General features: G+C 43.8%; 1 protein-coding gene across 1 annotated transcript in view; it reads right to left on the bottom strand.

Moving 5' to 3' along the window:
• The window catches only part of LOC134534001 (glutaredoxin domain-containing cysteine-rich protein CG31559-like), a 172,479-nt gene that overhangs the window by 44,835 nt on the left and 105,905 nt on the right, over positions 1 to 21,739 (bottom strand). Inside the window, exon 2 of the mRNA XM_063371890.1 lies at positions 20,144 to 20,377. Coding sequence (XP_063227960.1) covers positions 20,144 to 20,377 — 234 coding nt within the window. The remainder of the gene's footprint in view (positions 1 to 20,143; positions 20,378 to 21,739) is intronic.

Here is a 21,739-nt window from a genome sequence, read left to right as displayed (position 1 = left end):
TTACCAAGCTACATTCCCGCAGTGTTTCAGGCGGGGCAACATGGCGGTGTTGAGGTTGAAAAGTGGCTTCAACCACATCCCAGCAAGCCGTCTCCAGACAGTTCATAACTGATCACGGTGTAACAACCCAAACAAACACAAACAGATTATTTTTTTGGGTATGCATCGAGCAATGGGTTAGCGAACTTAAGAAGAGAATGGTGGTTTGTTCATGACGCAACTCAAGGGAAAGTCAAATAATAAAAGTGTGGTTGAATTTTTTTTTCTTCTCGACGTTCAATCAGCTTTTATTAAGCCTATTAAATCGAACTACTTTTCCATTGACTATTTTAAGTACGTACTATATATTATTTTTTTCTGTGTTTTCACACAGTGATAGCGTGCAGGTCACGTATCAGTAATTGGTCACAATAGTTCTCTACAAATAGTATAAATATACAAATTCATGAAACTATAAAATAATGACACAAGGCTTAAAATAAATATTCATGAGGAAAAATGCATTTCAAGACTGAAGTTTGTTTATTTCTTTAAGATCCTGCAGTAGTTTAATTCATAACTATCCTCCTCCAATATGTACTGCCTCAAAAGTGGTGGACTTTGGGTCACATGGTTGAAGTACAACATTCTGTGTATGCCTTGCATTACGCGTGTGCCTTTGAACTGTAGGCTGCTTCAGAATTGTTCGTCAGTTTATTTAAATGAATTTTAGTCTCTTTTGTTACTCACCAATAGTTTATATATATATATATGTATATATATATATATAAATCTTCTTGCAGATAATTCATTGTTTGCTTCTGAATGATTTGGAATGATAATTAATTTCTTTTTTTTTTCTCTCCCGAAAACTAGGAGTGCTCCTCCTACGATTCCAAACCGCTTAAATACTTGAGAAGATAGGAATTTTTTTGTTTAGAATATAGGAGGGAGGTGAACTGTAAATCACGAGAAAATACTTAACTCGAGTCGTGCGTCGCTAGCGGGCGGTCTGTCCCGCGCACAAGGACACAGCGTGCGGTGGCAATTAAGTAGGACAGATTAACAAGAGTGTCCGCTGCTGTGACGTACGGCCATAACAGCTTGTCCGCCATTAAACGACCGCAACAGCCTCGAATCAGCTAGTAACAAACACGATAAAAATCAGCCCAAGGTTGCATGCTAAGGGAAACTGAAATTCAGAATTCCTGGAAAATGACATAATTGCCACTTTGACCTTAACTTGACTGCAGTATTTATAGTTTTAGGTTGTGAATTTATATAACCTACAATTCCTCCAGAAATGTCGTCGCAGGTGAACGTTTAGGAATCGACTTCTGAAAGTCATCTTCGTAACTGACAGCTTCGCAAATGACAGCTTCGCAACTGACAGCATTGAAAATGACAGCTTCGAAAATAACATATTCGCAACTGACAGCTTCGCAAAAAAAACAACTTCGCAACTGACCACTTCGCAACTTAAAAAATCATATCTAGCCAATCTTACACATATTTTTAACGGATAACATACTAGAACAAGTTATTTTATACTGTCGCGCCTTCTTTGAGTGAAAGAAAACTCTTATAACTGAACAGTGTGCAAATTGGTTGTAAGTGAGGAGAGCGAGGAAAGCGAGGAAGAGGTGTAGGATGAACAAATTTTCATTAGTTTTTTTTTTTACCGCAGCTCGCTTGTTGCGATTATTCCAGTAGTTCTGTGGAAAAGGGGAGTGTTCCTTTTTCCACTGCCGATACTTGAGACAGTTGTCCCGGGTGCTAAGGAATGGTGCTTTGGCGTATGAGTCGAAGACTGTGCATCCTGAGATGGCGAGGAAACGAGGCGATGTGAATTCAGTTCCTGTTTCAATGGAATATAAAGCCAACTAGCTGCATTCAAAATTGAAATTCGGTGAGTGCACCACGCTATATACTTTAACAGGAAAAAAATTATACGTTTTTTTCCCCTTCAATTTCTACCTTTTTGAAGATCATTCCACATTCTCTGCCAGTTGTGCTGACAATAACGTTCACAAATGGTTTGCGACTGCCCAATGGTCCGGGAAGCCATAGATTTACTGAAACTAAGTCAGACACCCTATCAGTCCCGAATATGCCGCTGGCACATGTAGCTATGTGGTCGAGATGAAAAGAAAAAAAAAAAACTAACACCAATTTGTGAAAATCATTAATTTTGACGATTTTAAAGTATTTAAAACGTCGCTTGCTTAACATAATCAATCTTTCATTTTGTTTACGCTTACCTATACAAGCGAAAAAAGAAAAAAAAAAAATACCTATATTTTTTTGAAAATTTCGAAAAGCGAAATTTGAATAATTTAAAAACGATTTTTTTTGTACTGATATGACCTAGGGCAACTTTTCATTTTAGTTACCATCACCTAGACGTGCGAAAACGTGTGCTCCCAAATTAAAAATTAAGTGTGAAATTTCGCGATGATTTTATTTGCTACACGCGCCTAATTTATACTACTTTTAACTTCTACACAGAAAATAAAATTCTGTTCTTTTACCAGATTCCTTTGGAAAACAGTTGCCAAAAATGTTTGTTATACCACAAGAAAGATATTGTAATTTTGTATGGCTTTTTATATATGTATATGAAATACATTTTTCGAGATAATACTGAGTATTTCTTACGAAAATTGGCAGATAATTTTATATTTTAGTAGATTTTTCAAACAAGCATAATTGTTTTAAACCATGGAAAATTTAATCGAAATATCAACACTTGGACTTTATTGTATTTTATTTTGCTTTCTAATGTGAGCAGTTAATACTGGTAAGCTAGTCTGGAAGTGGTTTAACTATTTGTGGTACTAGGACAACACAAAGCATTAACAATACCCGGGGAAGAATCCGAGTCTAGGATTACTGCGAACACTGCTTTGTGGCGATAGAGTTGTTGTTTTCATGTAAATGTACAAATATACAAATAGCTGTAAATTTTACATGGATATTTCTGTTCAGTGAAAAAAAAAAAAAAAAAGCAAATCCGAAGTTGCACGAACGTGGACCATTCGGGCGTCCGACTCGCAGTCGGCGAATCAGAAATGGCCGGGAGTCTCGGCGCCGCATCGCCATGTTGTTGTTGTTGTTGTTGTTGTTGTTGTTGTTGTTGTTGTTGTTGTCCTCGCGGAACCTGTCCGACTGGAGCGCCACGCGGCGGGGACATCGTGAGGTGCTATTTCCATCCTGTTCCCGCCAGGGGCGTGACAGGCGCTCGGCCACAGGTGAAGGGTGGGGAGGGGTGGGGGGGGGGGAACACGCGGGACCTGCCGAGTCACGACTCCCCAGAGCGGGGCATTATGTTCCGGAGACCAGAAATCATCTCCCAAGAAAGAAACGAAGACAGGAGGAGAAAAATAATAAAAAAAACAGGTTTACAGGCTCGCACGAGTCACATGTCCACGTGACTACTCCACGTCCTGCGATTCTGAGGCCGTGTGCGAATAGGTGCGATTCGTAATTACGTAATATGTGATTATACATGATTTTTTTTTAAGGCTCAACTACAACAGTCTGAAACCATTGGGAGAGTCCTTATGCTAATGTGAATGGAGTCGCATTGTCGCACGGGAAACTGCCTTGTCCGCAATTGCGATGTCCAAATCTACTGATTTCTAAAGTAAGTCACCAGAGCGTAGTAAACACAAAGCGCCAACATGAGAGTTTTTTTTTTCATGCATTGTAAATGAGTACACAGCTAAGTTTTAAATATTGATTTAAGTTGCAAAATTTGTGGATGTTCAATAACAATCGGTCATTAGTTTAAGAGCAAATTTTTTTTTCAAACGGGAACCGAAAACAGAAAAATTACGAGTTTTCATCTTTTGTGCAACCAAAGAGCACAGACTTAAGACAAAGAGTTCAAGTAGACTAATGTGTACGGGCCAGAGAGGACCACTATCCACGCCACCCGTGACTTCAGAGGGACGCGTGGACAAATCAGCCTTCGAGTCCGTCGGACACAATTTTGGGCACAGCTGTTTTACATGGGACTTAATTCGAAAGCATTTATCTCCATACTTGTGTCTCCGAGCCCAATCGAGCACAAGACCAAATTTGGCGATTTTTGTTTTATTTCCAAGTTATAACTTAAAAATTAAATTTTTTGTCGTTAGTAATTGCAATTTTTATTTCATAAGCATTTAGTTAGAGTTATAAGAGCCTACGTTCAAAGATTTTGTTAAGCCAGACGATATATATATAGGTATATGTGTGTGTGTGTAACCGTTCATTCGTTCAAAATCTTAAAAAGTTCTCTACCGTTTGTTTTGAAATTTTGATACATCGTTGCATTCGAATACGCACGTGTTTTTATATACCTATGTTAGACCTGTGGCAGGTAAAAAGACAGATGAAATATAGATAGGTAAAAAATATATATACTATAAGTGAATTATTGTGTGTTCTTCTGTTTTGTAAAGACAAATATATAGATAGGAAGATATAGTCATAGAGATATAGAGGTTTAGGAGGTTTAGAGAGGGAGATATAGATAGAAACATAGATACACAGATATGGATAGAGTGATATGGAGAGTTACACACACATATATATGTATATAAGGGGCTGCAGAACATAGCGGTGTAAAGTACAGAATTTTCAGATTTGATTTTGGCATACCAAATAATATTTTCAACGTTTCAGAAGTGAAATGCGTACCTGAACCAAAGCTGCAAAAAATTTTCACTTAAAACCACTATATTCCTGAGCCCCTCATGTATTGACATACAGATTTCAGTCGAGAGGTACGTGATTGGGTTTCCAGAGCCTGCCCGTCCTTCTAATGGCGGGAACAGGAACTCGCCAAAGAGGAGGAAATGCCGAGGCGTTCCAAAGTGCGGCGGTTGGAAAGCGGTCCAGATTCAAGAACGCGTGCCCATTCACGCACGAGCGTGTCCGCGCATGCTCCATCCAGCGTTGCCACGTCGGGCGGCAGAAATAGAAATTGCGCATCAGGCTATAAGTATATAAAATGCTGGGCTTGCGACTAAAACTATTATTTGATGTGTAACATCTTAGCTTAAAGTATAAGCATTTGGCACGAGTACTATCGTGAATGGAACGGAAGTCGCATGAAACGGAAAAGTGTAACCACGGTGCTGCCATCTGTGGAGCGGATGGCGCGAACCAAAGTTCACAAAACCAAATGGAAACTTTAATGTATAGACTGTTAAATTAATTTTAACAAGATGGGCGGGGATTTTATAAAATTCCTTGTCGACAAACAGGCCCAAAGCTGGGTTTATTATCTTTTCATGTCTTTTTTTTTTTTTGCTTTTATCGGAGCGTTTTTATTATATAGTTTAAAATCACGGTCTGCTCCAGCAGTGAATTCTAGCGGCGGGTACGAAAACTACGAGCGATTCGCATCGAGAAACGAATTTTAAAAAGCAATTTGCGTACATATTTTTATGTTCTTGGCTTACTCGGCTACACTTTTATCTGGTAATTACAATTTGTGCGATGCATTCATTTGAGTGGCTAATGAACAGAGACCAGCAGAAACTACATTTATTGTTTCTGAGGCCAGGCTAGAATACGCACACATCACTTGTATACAAACATATCGTTCGTAGGCTGCTACTACATTTTACCTTCTATCCAGATTGCATGTGGTGGATAATAGGAACTTTGGTATTTCATTTTTATTTTTATTTTGGGAAAGTCAAATTACATATGACCAATTAAAATGCCATTAAAACACAATCATGTACATTCTAGCAAGTCTCCAAACAATAAAGGCAATTTGCAGCTAGTTGATCTATTGTTCTTCACGTTACATTTGAAGTCAAACAATCGTTGAATGTCCTCACATAGATCATCCACCAATGCATTTAATCCATAATTTAAGTATTTTTGTAAATGATATAATACTTTAAAGTTAACCAAACTCGTACATACATCTGGTAACTTTAAAAAGAAATGAAAATGCTATTTTAATATAAAGAAATGATGGAGGTAATCTGAAAAAAAAATCCTTATTGATTTTGATAATATTACTATTTTCCTTTTTAAATAATTTTCACGAATACACTATGTTTTACAGAAAATATAACCTTTTCTAATATTAACTTAGGCGTGAGTTCTACTAGTCTCCTGTATGTTCACGTCCTGTATATGTACATACTCTTTAAAATTCTATATAAATATAACCAAAAATATATTATTATTTTTATAAATGCTAGATGTATGAACAATTTGCTTGGTTATCATTTTAAATAATGTATTAATTAAAAATGTATAACTATTTAAAATTAAAATTAAAACTAAAACTTCATAGATTGTTTTTTTGAAGTTTTGCGACTTTTTAACGATTCTCAGCTAAATGTTTTTAAATACATCTGGCAACACTGCATTCATCCAGACATCTGTGCGCACTGCGTCGCGATCAGGTTTGGGTCGACCTGTTCCTGAGTTTCTCCTGTTTTACGACGAAGAAAACGGAGCAGGTTTTTTTTTTTAATCCCCTTAAACGAGGAATTGTAATTATTTATATTCGTCTTGTGAAAACTGAAATGGGCCGCTGATGAGTTGTTGAATGCCTTTCCCTTGCTACGATCTGCTTTAGATTTTCAAGAAAAAAATTTCTTTTCAAATTGAGTTTCAACATTATCCATACTTGAGTGTCTGTGTCATGTATTTTTAAAAATAATTTTAACACATCAAAAATTATTTTTGGCCCCTCCCCCTCCCCATATCAAACTCTAATAATTGTAAAAACGCCCCTAAAACATGTTTATTTTCCCGTTTTCCTTGCTACACTCTATTTTTTTTTCTAAATTGAACATAAATATCCATGTAAATTTACAGATATTTGTATTATGTACATCTCCATGAAAACAACTGTATCGCACAAAATAGTATATTTATAACTGGGTTCGGATTCTTATCTGGGCATTTATGCTTTGTGTTGTCCCAGTATTTCGAATGGTTACAGTTATTAACCATTCCTTGGATAGATTTATTTTATTAACTGCGCACATTGATAAGCATAATAAAACAAAGTAAAATGATTGAATATTCGTAAATATTTTCTACGGTTTAAAATTTTTTTAATGATACATCAATTTCATTATGAAATTATGCACCTATTTCCGTGAGAAATGTTAAGAATCATCTCGATAAAAGTATTTAATATACGCAAAAATAACAATAGCCATGTGTTGCACAAAGTTACAATATATTTCTTGTAGTATTTACAGGACCTCGGTTGGAGGTATAGTGGGTTTGAGTCCTACCTCGTCGATAACTGATAAATATTTTATGACAGGTGTGAAGCGAAAGACGCGATGCGACAGCATAATATCGCCAATTTATGAACATGCTTTTTTGAATCCGTAGTACAAACCAAAATAAACTATCGTACATAAAATGTGCCCTAAAATTAAATAAGCACCTAAAAACGACACCCATAAATATTGCAGTTTTATTTTAATCGTCATGTTCAAAAGAAATAGGTTTTATTCAAATTCAACAATCAATCTGAAAAATCGCTTTGAATAAAACATACCAAAGATTTCACCGGATAAATTTAGTAATAAAAACCTTAAAAAATACGCGAATAATTTTAGTATTACCAAATACCTAAAATATTTTTATAGTCTGTATGTTACCTCTAGGTTAATTTCCGCGCTCTCGCCTGTGTTGATAGTACAGAGTCGTTAGGTATTAGTTTATAGTGTATTTGGTATTGCCAATGCACCAGTCTTAGAGAGGGAGGAAAAGAAACGCAATGTTTCGAAGCGCTCCGTGCTGTGAGCGACTGTAGCATCGACATCTACGCTGTGTGCATGTGCAACTGCTGTTTGCATGCCATCGCGAATGCAGCCAAAACGCTATAAGATGGTGGTAACGTAAGAACTTCTCCGATTACCCTACCGACACACAGTGTGTTGATCAGGTAAGCAGCAGTTTAAATGATACGACTGACAATCATTTCCTGATTAAACAGTCTTGAAAGTTGCTCTCGCGCGACTGAATGAGGTGGTTTGATGGAAGGATAAAGGGGTGGAGGAAGGAGGGGGTTGTATGTTATGTAGTACGCGACCTTGTCGAACAACTGCCCCGCCCATACGTGACAGGCGCGACCTTGGAAACGGCGTCGTTACGCCAACACCCACCCGGCGGTTTCTAGCGCGGAGCGACAACTTCGAGCCTGGAATGACGTTCTCGCGGTCGTCGAAGTAAAGCGGTGTAAAGTAAAGCATGGCGGTGTGTAGCGAAGTAAAGCGGTTGTATAGTGAATTATAGATGTGTGTAGTGAAGTATAGCTATAGCGAAGTATTGCGGTGTACAGCGAAGTGAAGCTGTTTTATAGCGAAGTAAAGATGTGTATAGCGAATTATAGCAAAGTATAGCAGTATATCGTAAAGTATAGGGGCTGTATAGCAAAATATAGCTGTATATAGCGAATTATTGTGTTGTATAGCAAAGCATAGCTGTTCATAGCGACTCCTGAGCGTAAAGCGTTTTGTGTTCTGTAATTTGCTAAGAGTAAATCTTTAATTTCAATTCAACGTGGAATTAGTATAAAGTTTAATTCTGATCCCTCCCTGTGCCAAAAAAAAAAAAAAAAAAATCCGCCGATTGTATAGGCATTTCGAAAAGACAAAAATTTTTTCGCTGGCCTCCACGTTCACCTGACAATAATGCCATGAGATTTTTTTTTCCTTTGGGGCTTTATAAAAGATCGTGTCTACGTTCCGCCGCTACCTAATGATTTGCCAGATTTAAGACACAGAATTGAAGAGGCTATTGCTTTCATTACTCCGGACGTGTTAACTAAAGTGTGAGAAGGATTGTACTTTAGGTTGGATGTGTGCCGTATATCTAAAGGTGCACATAGTGCACATTTTCAAGAAAAACTAGGTTAGTTTACCTTCCATTTGATGTATAATTTATTGTAAATAGTTTAGATTTAACAGTAATAATAATAACTTTGAAACTGGGTCATTTTTTTTTATTTTCGTGAAAAATGTTTGGCTGGCACAACAGGTTTGCTCCAGCCCTTGCACCGTACACCCCTCCACTTTGCGCCGATGCCAATTGGACTCGCCCATCCGGTCTTGTCAGCGCAATGTGCGCGTACCCAACAGTTTCGTTGAGTCTTACTGCAGTTGTGTGGTTGTTTTGAAGTTGCAGCGAGGCGGTGGTTTTGAAATGGTCTCATTAAATAAGAGTTTCGTCCACTGACCGCCGCTACTGTAGACACTGTTTATTTATTTAAAAATGTGTGTGTTTGTGACTGGCGTAACTAAATAATTACAAGCATAAATGGGGGACTCAAAATCGCAAGAAACAAGAGGAGATATTATAGGTAGGTAATTAAAAAAAATAATTAGAGACTTTTTATGATAGAATGAAACTGTATGTCGAGAATTTTTTTTGTTAAAAGCACGTATATAATTATGTAATTGAATATGTACGTTTGACGATGTCTACAGTATTTAACCATAGGATATTAAAATTTTGTTTCTATGTGTCATGCGCTTAGCGATGTAACAATACACCGAAGAAACACACACTAATGCCTCCTTAAGATGATTTGGAAATATTTTAGCAGTGTTCAAATGAACGAATAAATTTTGCTAAATATTTCTACTTCATAAGGAAATTATTAGTATTAACTTTGGTTTATACAAAAAAAAAACCTTATGGCACAGCTTACAGGGGTAGGTAGATTTCGAAGTACATATTTCTTATGTAATTGTTCTGGAAACTTCTATAAACTTCTGTAAAATTATAACTCAATGCACGTTAAATCCTATATGTTCTCCAATATTAAAAAAAAAATCAATTAAACATTTTGTTATATTCCATGCAGCGAAAATGTTTCAAACGTTTTTGACTCTTAACTCAATGCATCGAGAAATGAATAGTTTAGAACGAATTTCATATTATGCCTACTAAGGTAGTTATGAATTTTCTACCTTCAAAACTATTTTTAATCCCATGCACTAATACGTGGTCGTATAAAAATTAGCTTTGGACCAAGGTTAAAGACAATGCTAAGATGGTTTATAATTATTTCTAAAAAATTTAATAATAACGATGGTTTGATTTTTTTTTATTTCAAACCCTGGTTTTACGGAAATAATTCTTCTTATCTAAACTGTTTCAGACCAATTTTTTTTGTCCTTTAACACGTGTTTATTTCACCCTTAACAACAATGGTTGGTTGTATCAAAAATTGTTTCTGATAAAAGTTTTATGTGATATTAATAAGGTATACAACCAATTTGAACTGATTTGATAGTTTTACTTACTAAGGACGTTATTAATTTTTTCGTCCGTCAAACCTTGTTATTTTCTACCCCCTTTGCAGTGATATTTCGTGGTTTAAAAAAGTATTTCGGACGAGAGTTTGAGGCAATATTTTAGGGTTTTACAACAAATAAAAACGAATTTAATAATGTAGCCTACACGATACGAAAATATAATATATATTTTCTTAAAATCTACTCCTAATTTTTCAAATACTTACTTTCAGTAATAATTCGTCTTAACAAATATTTTCTAGACAATAATCAAAGGATTTACAAACAATCTAAACGGATTCAATAGTGTGCCTACTAAGAAATTTATGATTTTTTTTTTGTCCTCCAACCCTTGTTTTTATTACTCCTTGCAGTAGAGTACAAGGATGAACGAGTGTCCACTCCAACTAGGAGTCTAGTTCAATGGACATAATAATAGTACTAACAATAACTGTAACCCCTCTTGGCACTTTAGACATAAACTTGCCAGCTGTTGTGTTTTATTATTTTATAATTATTTTGGTTAACTATCTGCAGTACTTGTATGATTGCTGAAGAAGAAAAAGATCTTAACAATCTGGACAAATATTTGATCCGGGCTTGAAAAATCTCTGGAGGTCCAGCCGAGGAAGGTGTCTCAAGGGTCCCCCCCCCCCTTTCCAAGGCTGGAAGGCGGCAATTAGCCCGGCGTTTCTATTAACAACTTTCTTTGTCATGTGCAAGGAGGTTACGAAGTCATGTTAATATTCCTAGTTTTTTTCCCTTCATTTTCGTCTTGGTTCTGTTTAGGTCGGATCAAAGACAGTAACCATTATTCCCAAACAAGCCAAGAACTCCTTGACACCGACTGAGATCTTTAGCCAATAAACAGATGACAAGAAAGGGTAAGTATCTACCAGCGACTTAACCCCAGTAGCTATTCAATCTTGTACAGATGACATGGATGGGTGTCCACCAGGTGATAACCCCCACTATCTGTACAAGCTTGTACAGGGAACAAGGATTGCCGAGTGTCCGCAAGAGACTAATCCCCACTAGCTATACAAGCGTGTACAGACTACAAGGAAGGTCCACTGTCCGCCCCTCACTAGCTATTCAAGCGTGTACAGACTACAAAGATGGCCAAGTATCCGCCAGAGACTCACCCTCACTACCTATTCAAGCGTGTTCAGACTACAATGATGGCCCAGTGTACGCCAAAGACTCACCAACACTAGCTATTCAAGCGTGTAAAGACTACAAGGATGGCCCAGTGTCCGCCAGAGACTCACCCTCACTAGCTATTCAAGCGTGTACAGACTACAAAGATGGCCAAGTATCCGCCAGAGACTCACCCTCACTAGCTATTCAAGCGTGTACAGACTACAAGGATTGCCCAGTGTCCGCCAGTCTCACACCCCCACGAGCTATTCAAGCGTGTACAGACTACAAGGATGGGGAAGTGTCCGCCAGAGACTCACCCCCACGAGCTATTCAAGCGTGTACAGACTACAAGGATGGCCCAGTGTCCTCCAGAGATTCACCCCCACGAGCTATTCAAGCGTGTACAGACTACAAGGATGGCCCAGTGTCTGCCAGAGACTAACCCCCACGAGCTATTTAAGCGTGTACAGACTACAAGGATGGCCCAGTGTCCGCCAGAGACTCACCCCCACGAGCTATTCAAGCGTGTACAGACTATAAGGATGGCCCATTGTCCGCCACTCACCCTCACTAGCAATTCAAGCATATACAGACTACAAGGATGGCCCAGTGTCCGCCAGTGACTCACACTCACTAGCTATTCAAGCGTGTACAGACGACCAGGATGGCCCAGTGTCCGCCAGAGACTCACCTTCACTAGCTATTCAAGCGTGTACAGACTACAAGGATGGCCCAGTGTCTGCCAGAGACTCACCCCCACGAGATATTCAAGCGTGTACAGACTACAAGGATGGCCCATTGTCCGCCAGAGACTCACCCTCACTAGCAATTCAAGCATATACAGACTACAAGGATGGCCCAGTGTCCGCAAGTGACTCACACTCACTAGCTATTCAAGCGTGTACAGACGACCAGGATGGCCCACTGTCTGCCAGAGACTCACACACAAGCTATTCAAGCGTGTACAGAATACAAGGATTTCCCAGTGTCCGCCAGATTCTCACCCCCACGAGCTATTCAAGGGTGTACAGACTACAAGGATTGCCCAGTGTCCGCCAGACTCTCACCCCCACGAGCTATTCAAGCGTGTATAGACTACAAGGGTGGGCCATTGTCCGCCAGACTCACCCCCACGAGCTATTCAAGCGTGTACAGACTACAAGGATGGCCCAGTGTCCGCCAGAGTTTCACCCCCACTAGCTATTCAAGCATGTACAGACTACAAGGATAGCCCAGTGTCCGCCAGAGACTCACCCTCACTAGCTATTCAAGCGTGTACAGACTACAAGGATGGCCGATTGTCCGCCAGAGACTCACCCCCACTAGCTATTAACGCGTGTACAGACTACAAGGATGGCCGATTGTCTGCCAGAGACTTACCCCCACGAGCTATTCAAGCGAGTAAAGACTACAAGGATGGCCAGTGTCCGCCAAAGACTCACCCCCACGAGCTATTCAAGCGTGTACAGACTACAAGGATGGCCCAGTGTCCGCCAGAGACTCAACCCCACGAGCTATTCAAGCATATACAGACTACAAGGATGGCCTAGTGTCCGCCAGTGACTCACACTCACTAGCTATTCAAGCGTGTACAGACTACAAGGATGGCCCAGTGTCCGCCAGAGACTCACACTCACTAGCTATTCAAGCGTGTACAGACTACAAGGATGGCCCAGTGTCCGCCAGAGTCTCACCCCCACTAACGATTCAAGCATATACAGACTACAAGGATGGCCCAGTGTCCGCCAGTGATTCACACTCACTAGCTATTCAAGCGTGTACAGACTACAAGGATGGCCCAGTGTCCGGCAGAGACTCACCCCCACTAGCTATTCAAGCATATACAGACTACTAGGATGGCCCAGTGTCCGCCAGATTCTCACCCCCACGAGCTATTCAAGCGTGTACAGACTACAAGGATGGCCGATTGTCTGCCAGAGACTCACCCCCACGAGCTATTAAAGCGAGTACAGACTACAAGGATGGCCAGTGTCCGCCAAAGACTCACCCCACGAGCTATTCAAGCGTGTACAGACTACAAGGATAGCTAAGTGTCTGCCAGAGACTCACACTCACTAGCTATTCAAGCATATACAGACTACTAGGATGGCCCAGTGTCCGCCAGATTCTCACCCCCACGAGCTATTCAAGCGTGTACAGACTACAAGGATGGCCGATTGTCTGCCAGAGACTCACCCCCACGAGCTATTAAAGCGAGTACAGACTACAAGGATGGCCAGTGTCCGCCAAAGACTCACCCCACTAGCTATTCAAGCGTGTACAGACTACAATGATGGCCTAGTGTCCGCCAGTGACTCACACCCACTAGCTATTCAAGCGTGTACAGACTACAAGGATGGCCAGTGTCCGCCAGAAACTCACCCTCACTAGCTATTCAAGCGTTTAGAGACTACAATGATGGCCTAGTGTCCGCCAGTGACTCACACTCACTAGCTATTCAAGCGTGTACAGACTACAAGGATGGCCCAGTGTCCGCCAGAGACTCACCCCCACGAGCTATTCAAGCATATACAGACTACAAGGATGGCCCAGTGTCCGCCAGTGATTCACACTCACTAGCTATTCAAGCGTGTACAGACTACAAGGATGGCCCAGTGTCCGCCAGAGACTCACCCCCACTAGCTATTCAAGCATATTCAGACTACTAGGATGGCCCAGTGTCCGTCAGTGACTCACACTCACTAGCTATTCAAGCGTTTAGAGATTACAATGATGGTCTAGTGTCCGCCAGTGACTCACCCCCACGAGCTATTCAAGCGTGTACAGGCTACAAGGATGGCCCAGTGTCCGCCAGAGACTCACACTCACTAGCTATTCAAGCGTGTACAGGCTACCAGGATGGCCCAGTGTCCGCCAGAGACTCACACTCACTAGCTATTCAAGCGTGTACAGGCTACAAGGATGGCCCAGTGTCCGCCAGAGACTCACACTCACTAGCTATTCAAGCGTGTACAGGCTACAAGGATGGCCCAGTGTCCGCCAGAGACTCACACTCACTAGCTATTCAAGCGTGTACAGGCTACCAGGATGGCCCAGTGTCCGCCAGAGACTCACACTCACTAGCTATTCAAGCGTGTACAGGCTACAAGGATGGCCCAGTGTCCGCCAGAGACTCACACTCACTAGCTATTCAAGCGTGTACAGGCTACCAGGATGGCCCAGTGTCCGCCAGAGACTCACACTCACTAGCTATTCAAGCGTGTACAGGCTACAAGGATGGCCCAGTGTCCGCCAGAGACTCACACTCACTAGCTATTCAAGCGTGTACAGGCTACCAGGATGGCCCAGTGTCCGCCAGAGACTCACACTCACTAGCTATTCAAGCGTGTACAGGCTACAAGGATGGCCTAGTGTCCGCCAGAGACTCACACTCACTAGCTATTCAAGCGTGTACAGGCTACAAGGATGGCCCAGTGTCCGCCAGAGACTCACACTCACTAGCTATTCAAGCGTGTACAGGCTACAAGGATGGCCCAGTGTCCGCCAGAGACTCACACTCACTAGCTATTCAAGCGTGTACAGGCTACAAGGATGGCCCAGTGTCCGCCAGAGACTCACACTCACTAGCTATTCAAGCGTGTACAGGCTACAAGGATGGCCCAGTGTCCGCCAGAGACTCACACTCACTAGCTATTCAAGCGTGTACAGGCTACAAGGATGGCCCAGTGTCCGCCAGAGACTCACACTCACTAGCTATTCAAGCGTATACAGGCTACAAGGATGGCCCAGTGTCCGCCAGAGACTCACACTCACTAGCTATTCAAGCGTGTACAGGCTACAAGGATGGCCCAGTGTCCGCCAGAGACTCACACTCACTAGCTATTCAAGCGTGTACAGGCTACCAGGATGGCCCAGTGTCCGCCAGAGACTCACACTCACTAGCTATTCAAGCGTGTACAGGCTAAAGGATGGCCCAGTGTCCGCCAGAGTTTCACCCCCACTAGCTATTCAAGCATGTACAGACTACAAGGATAGCCCAGTGTCCGCCAGAGACTCACCCTCACTAGCTATTCAAGCGTGTACAGACTACAAGGATGGCCGATTGTCCGCCAGAGACTCACCCCCACTAGCTATTAACGCGTGTACAGACTACAAGGATGGCCGATTGTCTGCCAGAGACTTACCCCCACGAGCTATTCAAGCGAGTAAAGACTACAAGGATGGCCAGTGTCCGCCAAAGACTCACCCCCACGAGCTATTCAAGCGTGTACAGACTACAAGGATGGCCCAGTGTCCGCCAGAGACTCAACCCCACGAGCTATTCAAGCATATACAGACTACAAGGATGGCCTAGTGTCCGCCAGTGACTCACACTCACTAGCTATTCAAGCGTGTACAGACTACAAGGATGGCCCAGTGTCCGCCAGAGACTCACACTCACTAGCTATTCAAGCGTGTACAGACTACAAGGATGGCCCAGTGTCCGCCAGAGTCTCACCCCCACTAACGATTCAAGCATATACAGACTACAAGGATGGCCCAGTGTCCGCCAGTGATTCACACTCACTAGCTATTCAAGCGTGTACAGACTACAAGGATGGCCCAGTGTCCGGCAGAGACTCACCCCCACTAGCTATTCAAGCATATACAGACTACTAGGATGGCCCAGTGTCCGCCAGATTCTCACCCCCACGAGCTATTCAAGCGTGTACAGACTACAAGGATGGCCGATTGTCTGCCAGAGACTCACCCCCACGAGCTATTAAAGCGAGTACAGACTACAAGGATGGCCAGTGTCCGCCAAAGACTCACCCCACGAGCTATTCAAGCGTGTACAGACTACAAGGATAGCTAAGTGTCTGCCAGAGACTCACACTCACTAGCTATTCAAGCATATACAGACTACTAGGATGGCCCAGTGTCCGCCAGATTCTCACCCCCACGAGCTATTCAAGCGTGTACAGACTACAAGGATGGCCGATTGTCTGCCAGAGACTCACCCCCACGAGCTATTAAAGCGAGTACAGACTACAAGGATGGCCAGTGTCCGCCAAAGACTCACCCCACTAGCTATTCAAGCGTGTACAGACTACAATGATGGCCTAGTGTCCGCCAGTGACTCACACCCACTAGCTATTCAAGCGTGTACAGACTACAAGGATGGCCAGTGTCCGCCAGAAACTCACCCTCACTAGCTATTCAAGCGTTTAGAGACTACAATGATGGCCTAGTGTCCGCCAGTGACTCACACTCACTAGCTATTCAAGCGTGTACAGACTACAAGGATGGCCCAGTGTCCGCCAGAGACTCACCCCCACGAGCTATTCAAGCATATACAGACTACAAGGATGGCCCAGTGTCCGCCAGTGATTCACACTCACTAGCTATTCAAGCGTGTACAGACTACAAGGATGGCCCAGTGTCCGCCAGAGACTCACCCCCACTAGCTATTCAAGCATATTCAGACTACTAGGATGGCCCAGTGTCCGTCAGTGACTCACACTCACTAGCTATTCAAGCGTTTAGAGATTACAATGATGGTCTAGTGTCCGCCAGTGACTCACCCCCACGAGCTATTCAAGCGTGTACAGGCTACAAGGATGGCCCAGTGTCCGCCAGAGACTCACACTCACTAGCTATTCAAGCGTGTACAGGCTACCAGGATGGCCCAGTGTCCGCCAGAGACTCACACTCACTAGCTATTCAAGCGTGTACAGGCTACAAGGATGGCCCAGTGTCCGCCAGAGACTCACACTCACTAGCTATTCAAGCGTGTACAGGCTACAAGGATGGCCCAGTGTCCGCCAGAGACTCACACTCACTAGCTATTCAAGCGTGTACAGGCTACCAGGATGGCCCAGTGTCCGCCAGAGACTCACACTCACTAGCTATTCAAGCGTGTACAGGCTACAAGGATGGCCCAGTGTCCGCCAGAGACTCACACTCACTAGCTATTCAAGCGTGTACAGGCTACCAGGATGGCCCAGTGTCCGCCAGAGACTCACACTCACTAGCTATTCAAGCGTGTACAGGCTACAAGGATGGCCCAGTGTCCGCCAGAGACTCACACTCACTAGCTATTCAAGCGTGTACAGGCTACCAGGATGGCCCAGTGTCCGCCAGAGACTCACACTCACTAGCTATTCAAGCGTGTACAGGCTACAAGGATGGCCCAGTGTCCGCCAGAGACTCACACTCACTAGCTATTCAAGCGTGTACAGGCTACAAGGATGGCCCAGTGTCCGCCAGAGACTCACACTCACTAGCTATTCAAGCGTGTACAGGCTACAAGGATGGCCCAGTGTCCGCCAGAGACTCACACTCACTAGCTATTCAAGCGTGTACAGGCTACAAGGATGGCCCAGTGTCCGCCAGAGACTCACACTCACTAGCTATTCAAGCGTGTACAGGCTACAAGGATGGCCCAGTGTCCGCCAGAGACTCACACTCACTAGCTATTCAAGCGTGTACAGGCTACAAGGATGGCCCAGTGTCCGCCAGAGACTCACACTCACTAGCTATTCAAGCGTATACAGGCTACAAGGATGGCCCAGTGTCCGCCAGAGACTCACACTCACTAGCTATTCAAGCGTGTACAGGCTACAAGGATGGCCCAGTGTCCGCCAGAGACTCACACTCACTAGCTATTCAAGCGTGTACAGGCTACCAGGATGGCCCAGTGTCCGCCAGAGACTCACACTCACTAGCTATTCAAGCGTGTACAGGCTACAAGGATGGCCCAGTGTCCGCCAGAGACTCACACTCACTAGCTATTCAAGCGTGTACAGACTACAAGGATGGCCCAGTGTCCGCCAGAGACTCACACTCACTAGCTATTCAAGCGTATACAGGCTACAAGGATGGCCCAGTGTCCGCCAGAGACTCACACTCACTAGCTATTCAAGCGTGTACAGACTACAAGGATGGCCCAGTGTCCGCCAGAGACTCACACTCACTAGTTATTCAAGCGTATACAGGCTACAAGGATGGCCCAGTGTCCGCCAGAGACTCACACTCACTAGCTATTCAAGCGTGTACAGGCTACAAGGATGGCCCAGTGTCCGCCAGAGACTCACACTCACTAGCTATTCAAGCGTGTACAGGCTACCAGGATGGCCCAGTGTCCGCCAGAGACTCACACTCACTAGCTATTCAAGCGTGTACAGGCTACAAGGATGGCCCAGTGTCCGCCAGAGACTCACACTCACTAGCTATTCAAGCGTGTACAGGCTACCAGGATGGCCCAGTGTCCGCCAGAGACTCACACTCACTAGCTATTCAAGCGTGTACAGGCTACAAGGATGGCCCAGTGTCCGCCAGAGACTCACACTCACTAGCTATTCAAGCGTGTACAGGCTACAAGGATGGCCCAGTGTCCGCCAGAGACTCACACTCACTAGCTATTCAAGCGTGTACAGGCTACAAGGATGGCCCAGTGTCCGCCAGAGACTCACACTCACTAGCTATTCAAGCGTGTACAGGCTACAAGGATGGCCCAGTGTCCGCCAGAGACTCACACTCACTAGCTATTCAAGCGTGTACAGGCTACAAGGATGGCCCAGTGTCCGCCAGAGACTCACACTCACTAGCTATTCAAGCGTGTACAGGCTACAAGGATGGCCCAGTGTCCGCCAGAGACTCACCCCCACGAGCTATTCAAGCGTGTACAGGCTACAAGGATGGCCCAGTGTCCGCCAGAGACTCACCCCCACGAGCTATTCAAGCGTGTACAGGCTACAAGGATGGCCCAGTGTCCGCCAGAGACTCACACTCACTAGCTATTCAAGCGTGTACAGACTACAAGGATGGCCCAGTGTCCGCCAGAGACTCACACTCACTAGCTATTCAAGCGTATACAGGCTACAAGGATGGCCCAGTGTCCGCCAGAGACTCACACTCACTAGCTATTCAAGCGTGTACAGGCTACAAGGATGGCCCAGTGTCCGCCAGAGACTCACACTCACTAGCTATTCAAGCGTGTACAGACTACAAGGATGGCCCAGTGTCCGCCAGAGACTCACACTCACTAGCTATTCAAGCGTGTACAGGCTACAAGGATGGCCCAGTGTCCGCCAGAGACTCACACTCACTAGCTATTCAAGCGTGTACAGGCTACAAGGATGGCCCAGTGTCCGCCAGAGACTCACACTCACTAGCTATTCAAGCGTGTACAGACTACAAGGATGGCCCAGTGTCCGCCAGAGACTCACACTCACTAGCTATTCAAGCGTATACAGGCTACAAGGATGGCCCAGTGTCCGCCAGAGACTCACACTCACTAGCTATTCAAGCGTGTACAGGCTACAAGGATGGCCCAGTGTCCGCCAGAGACTCACACTCACTAGCTATTCAAGCGTGTACAGGCTACAAGGATGGCCCAGTGTCCGCCAGAGACTCACACTCACTAGCTATTCAAGCGTCTACAGACTACAAGGATGGCCCAGTGTCCGCCAGAGACTCACACTCACTAGCTATTCAAGCGTATACAGGCTACAAGGATGGCCCAGTGTCCGCCAGAGACTCACACTCACTAGCTATTCAAGCGTGTACAGGCTACAAGGATGGCCCAGTGTCCGCCAGAGACTCACACTCACTAGCTATTCAAGCGTGTACAGGCTACAAGGATGGCCCAGTGTCCGCCAGAGACTCACACTCACTAGCTATTCAAGCGTCTACAGACTACAAGGATGGCCCAGTGTCCGCCAGAGACTCACACTCACTAGCTATTCAAGCGTATACAGGCTACAAGGATGGCCCAGTGTCCGCCAGAGACTCACCCCCACGAGCTGTCCCTCGACGAACATCTGCGGCACGAGCACCGTCTCGCAGCTGAGGCGGTCGCGCAGCTCCGCCTGGTGCTCGCGGCTCATGAACACGTCGCGCTCCTCGTACTTCACCATCAGGTTGCGCAGGATCTTCTTGACGGCCACGCAGTCCTGGTGCGTCCGCCGCACCACGCCCATCGTCGTCGTGTACAGCACCACCTTGCCCGCCTCCTTCTCCTTGTAGCTCTGCAAACACACACGGCGGCACGCCGTTACGAACTTGCCAGTTCTCAGCGGGAACAGTACACTGTTACTGTGGACGCGATGGGAGTAAAGTGCCGAGGCCGGATTTAAATGCAACGTTTTCGCGAAACATTATTATGAAACGTTTCTGACGCGAAAAAGACAGAGAATATGTTTAGGAAGGTGCAGAGAACTAATCGGGCCTCGTTCCCTTGAGCGGGCACCACGTGGCGGCGTGCGGCTCAGTTTGAACCCTGCCGTGCTGCAGGGATAGGCGGGTCGCGGCGGTAGGGACCCGCCTGCGCCTGACGCCACCCTGACTTGCTGGCATCTAGTAAGGGAGTGTTTGGACATAGGGCAAACACAACGGTTTTTGATCTTATTTTGAAGTGAGTAATAATTTTTTTGATTAATGTTTATTTAGAAAAATAAATTATTCTCTCTCTCTCTCTCTCTGTGCCGTTTTACCCCTTACGATGTACTTACGAGTCAAGATTTGAATTACCAAAGAAGTTTCATTTCTATCACGTGCCTGAGTTACACGCAATCTTTATTTTTTTTTTAATGAAACAGAAATATTCCTGTAGTATTACAGATATTCGTAAATTTGTACATGTACATAAAAACAACTGTATCACTACAAACTAGTGTTTTCAGTAATACTGTGTTCGGATTATTTTCCGGGGATTTATGCTTTGTGTTGTTCCAGTAGGTACCTCCAATAGTTAAAGGTATTTGTAAACCGTTTCCTGAATAGCTTTTCAGTATTAACTGCGCACATAATTAACATTATACGGCAAAATAAAGTCAATATGTTTAAATCTTCGCTTATCCGTTGTTAAAAAATATTATGCTTAAATGAAAGATCAATTGAAATGTACTATTATGCGTCAATTAAAAAAAAAAGATCATAGCCATGTATTTCGGGCCGTAAATATGTGTGTGGCGTATCAAAGACAGCGGGAAATGTATTTCGCTCGGACTGCAAGGCATGCAATCCGTCACCAAAGACAAACGCGGTCGGCACGGCAGCAAGCCTTACAGCCGAGTGGTCGTTTATCACTCAGAGGACGGAGCCGTTTACTGATACGTATCACGTAAGATTTATTCTAGAAATATGTCGTGACATGATGTGGCTATACACGAAGCGTGATTCGGCTTCGAGCATTGTACAGTTATTTTTTTTTAATTTGTCGATCAAACAGCTCTGAGCTGAAGTATCTTGCCCCAATTTCTATCCCTGATTCCATTTCATCAATAAAGTAGTTACCTACATCTTTAGTATTAGAAAATTGTTACATTTATTTAATGAATGAAAAATTTCGTCTTAGTTCTCAATTTTATGGCTGAGATCATTCCTTTTAT

The sequence above is a fragment of the Bacillus rossius genome, chromosome 7, assembly GCF_032445375.1.
Source record: "Bacillus rossius redtenbacheri isolate Brsri chromosome 7, Brsri_v3, whole genome shotgun sequence".
Classification (NCBI taxonomy): domain Eukaryota; kingdom Metazoa; phylum Arthropoda; class Insecta; order Phasmatodea; family Bacillidae; genus Bacillus; species Bacillus rossius.
The sequence above is the reverse complement of the archived record's forward strand: the minus strand, read 5'-3'. Positions and strand labels throughout refer to the sequence as shown.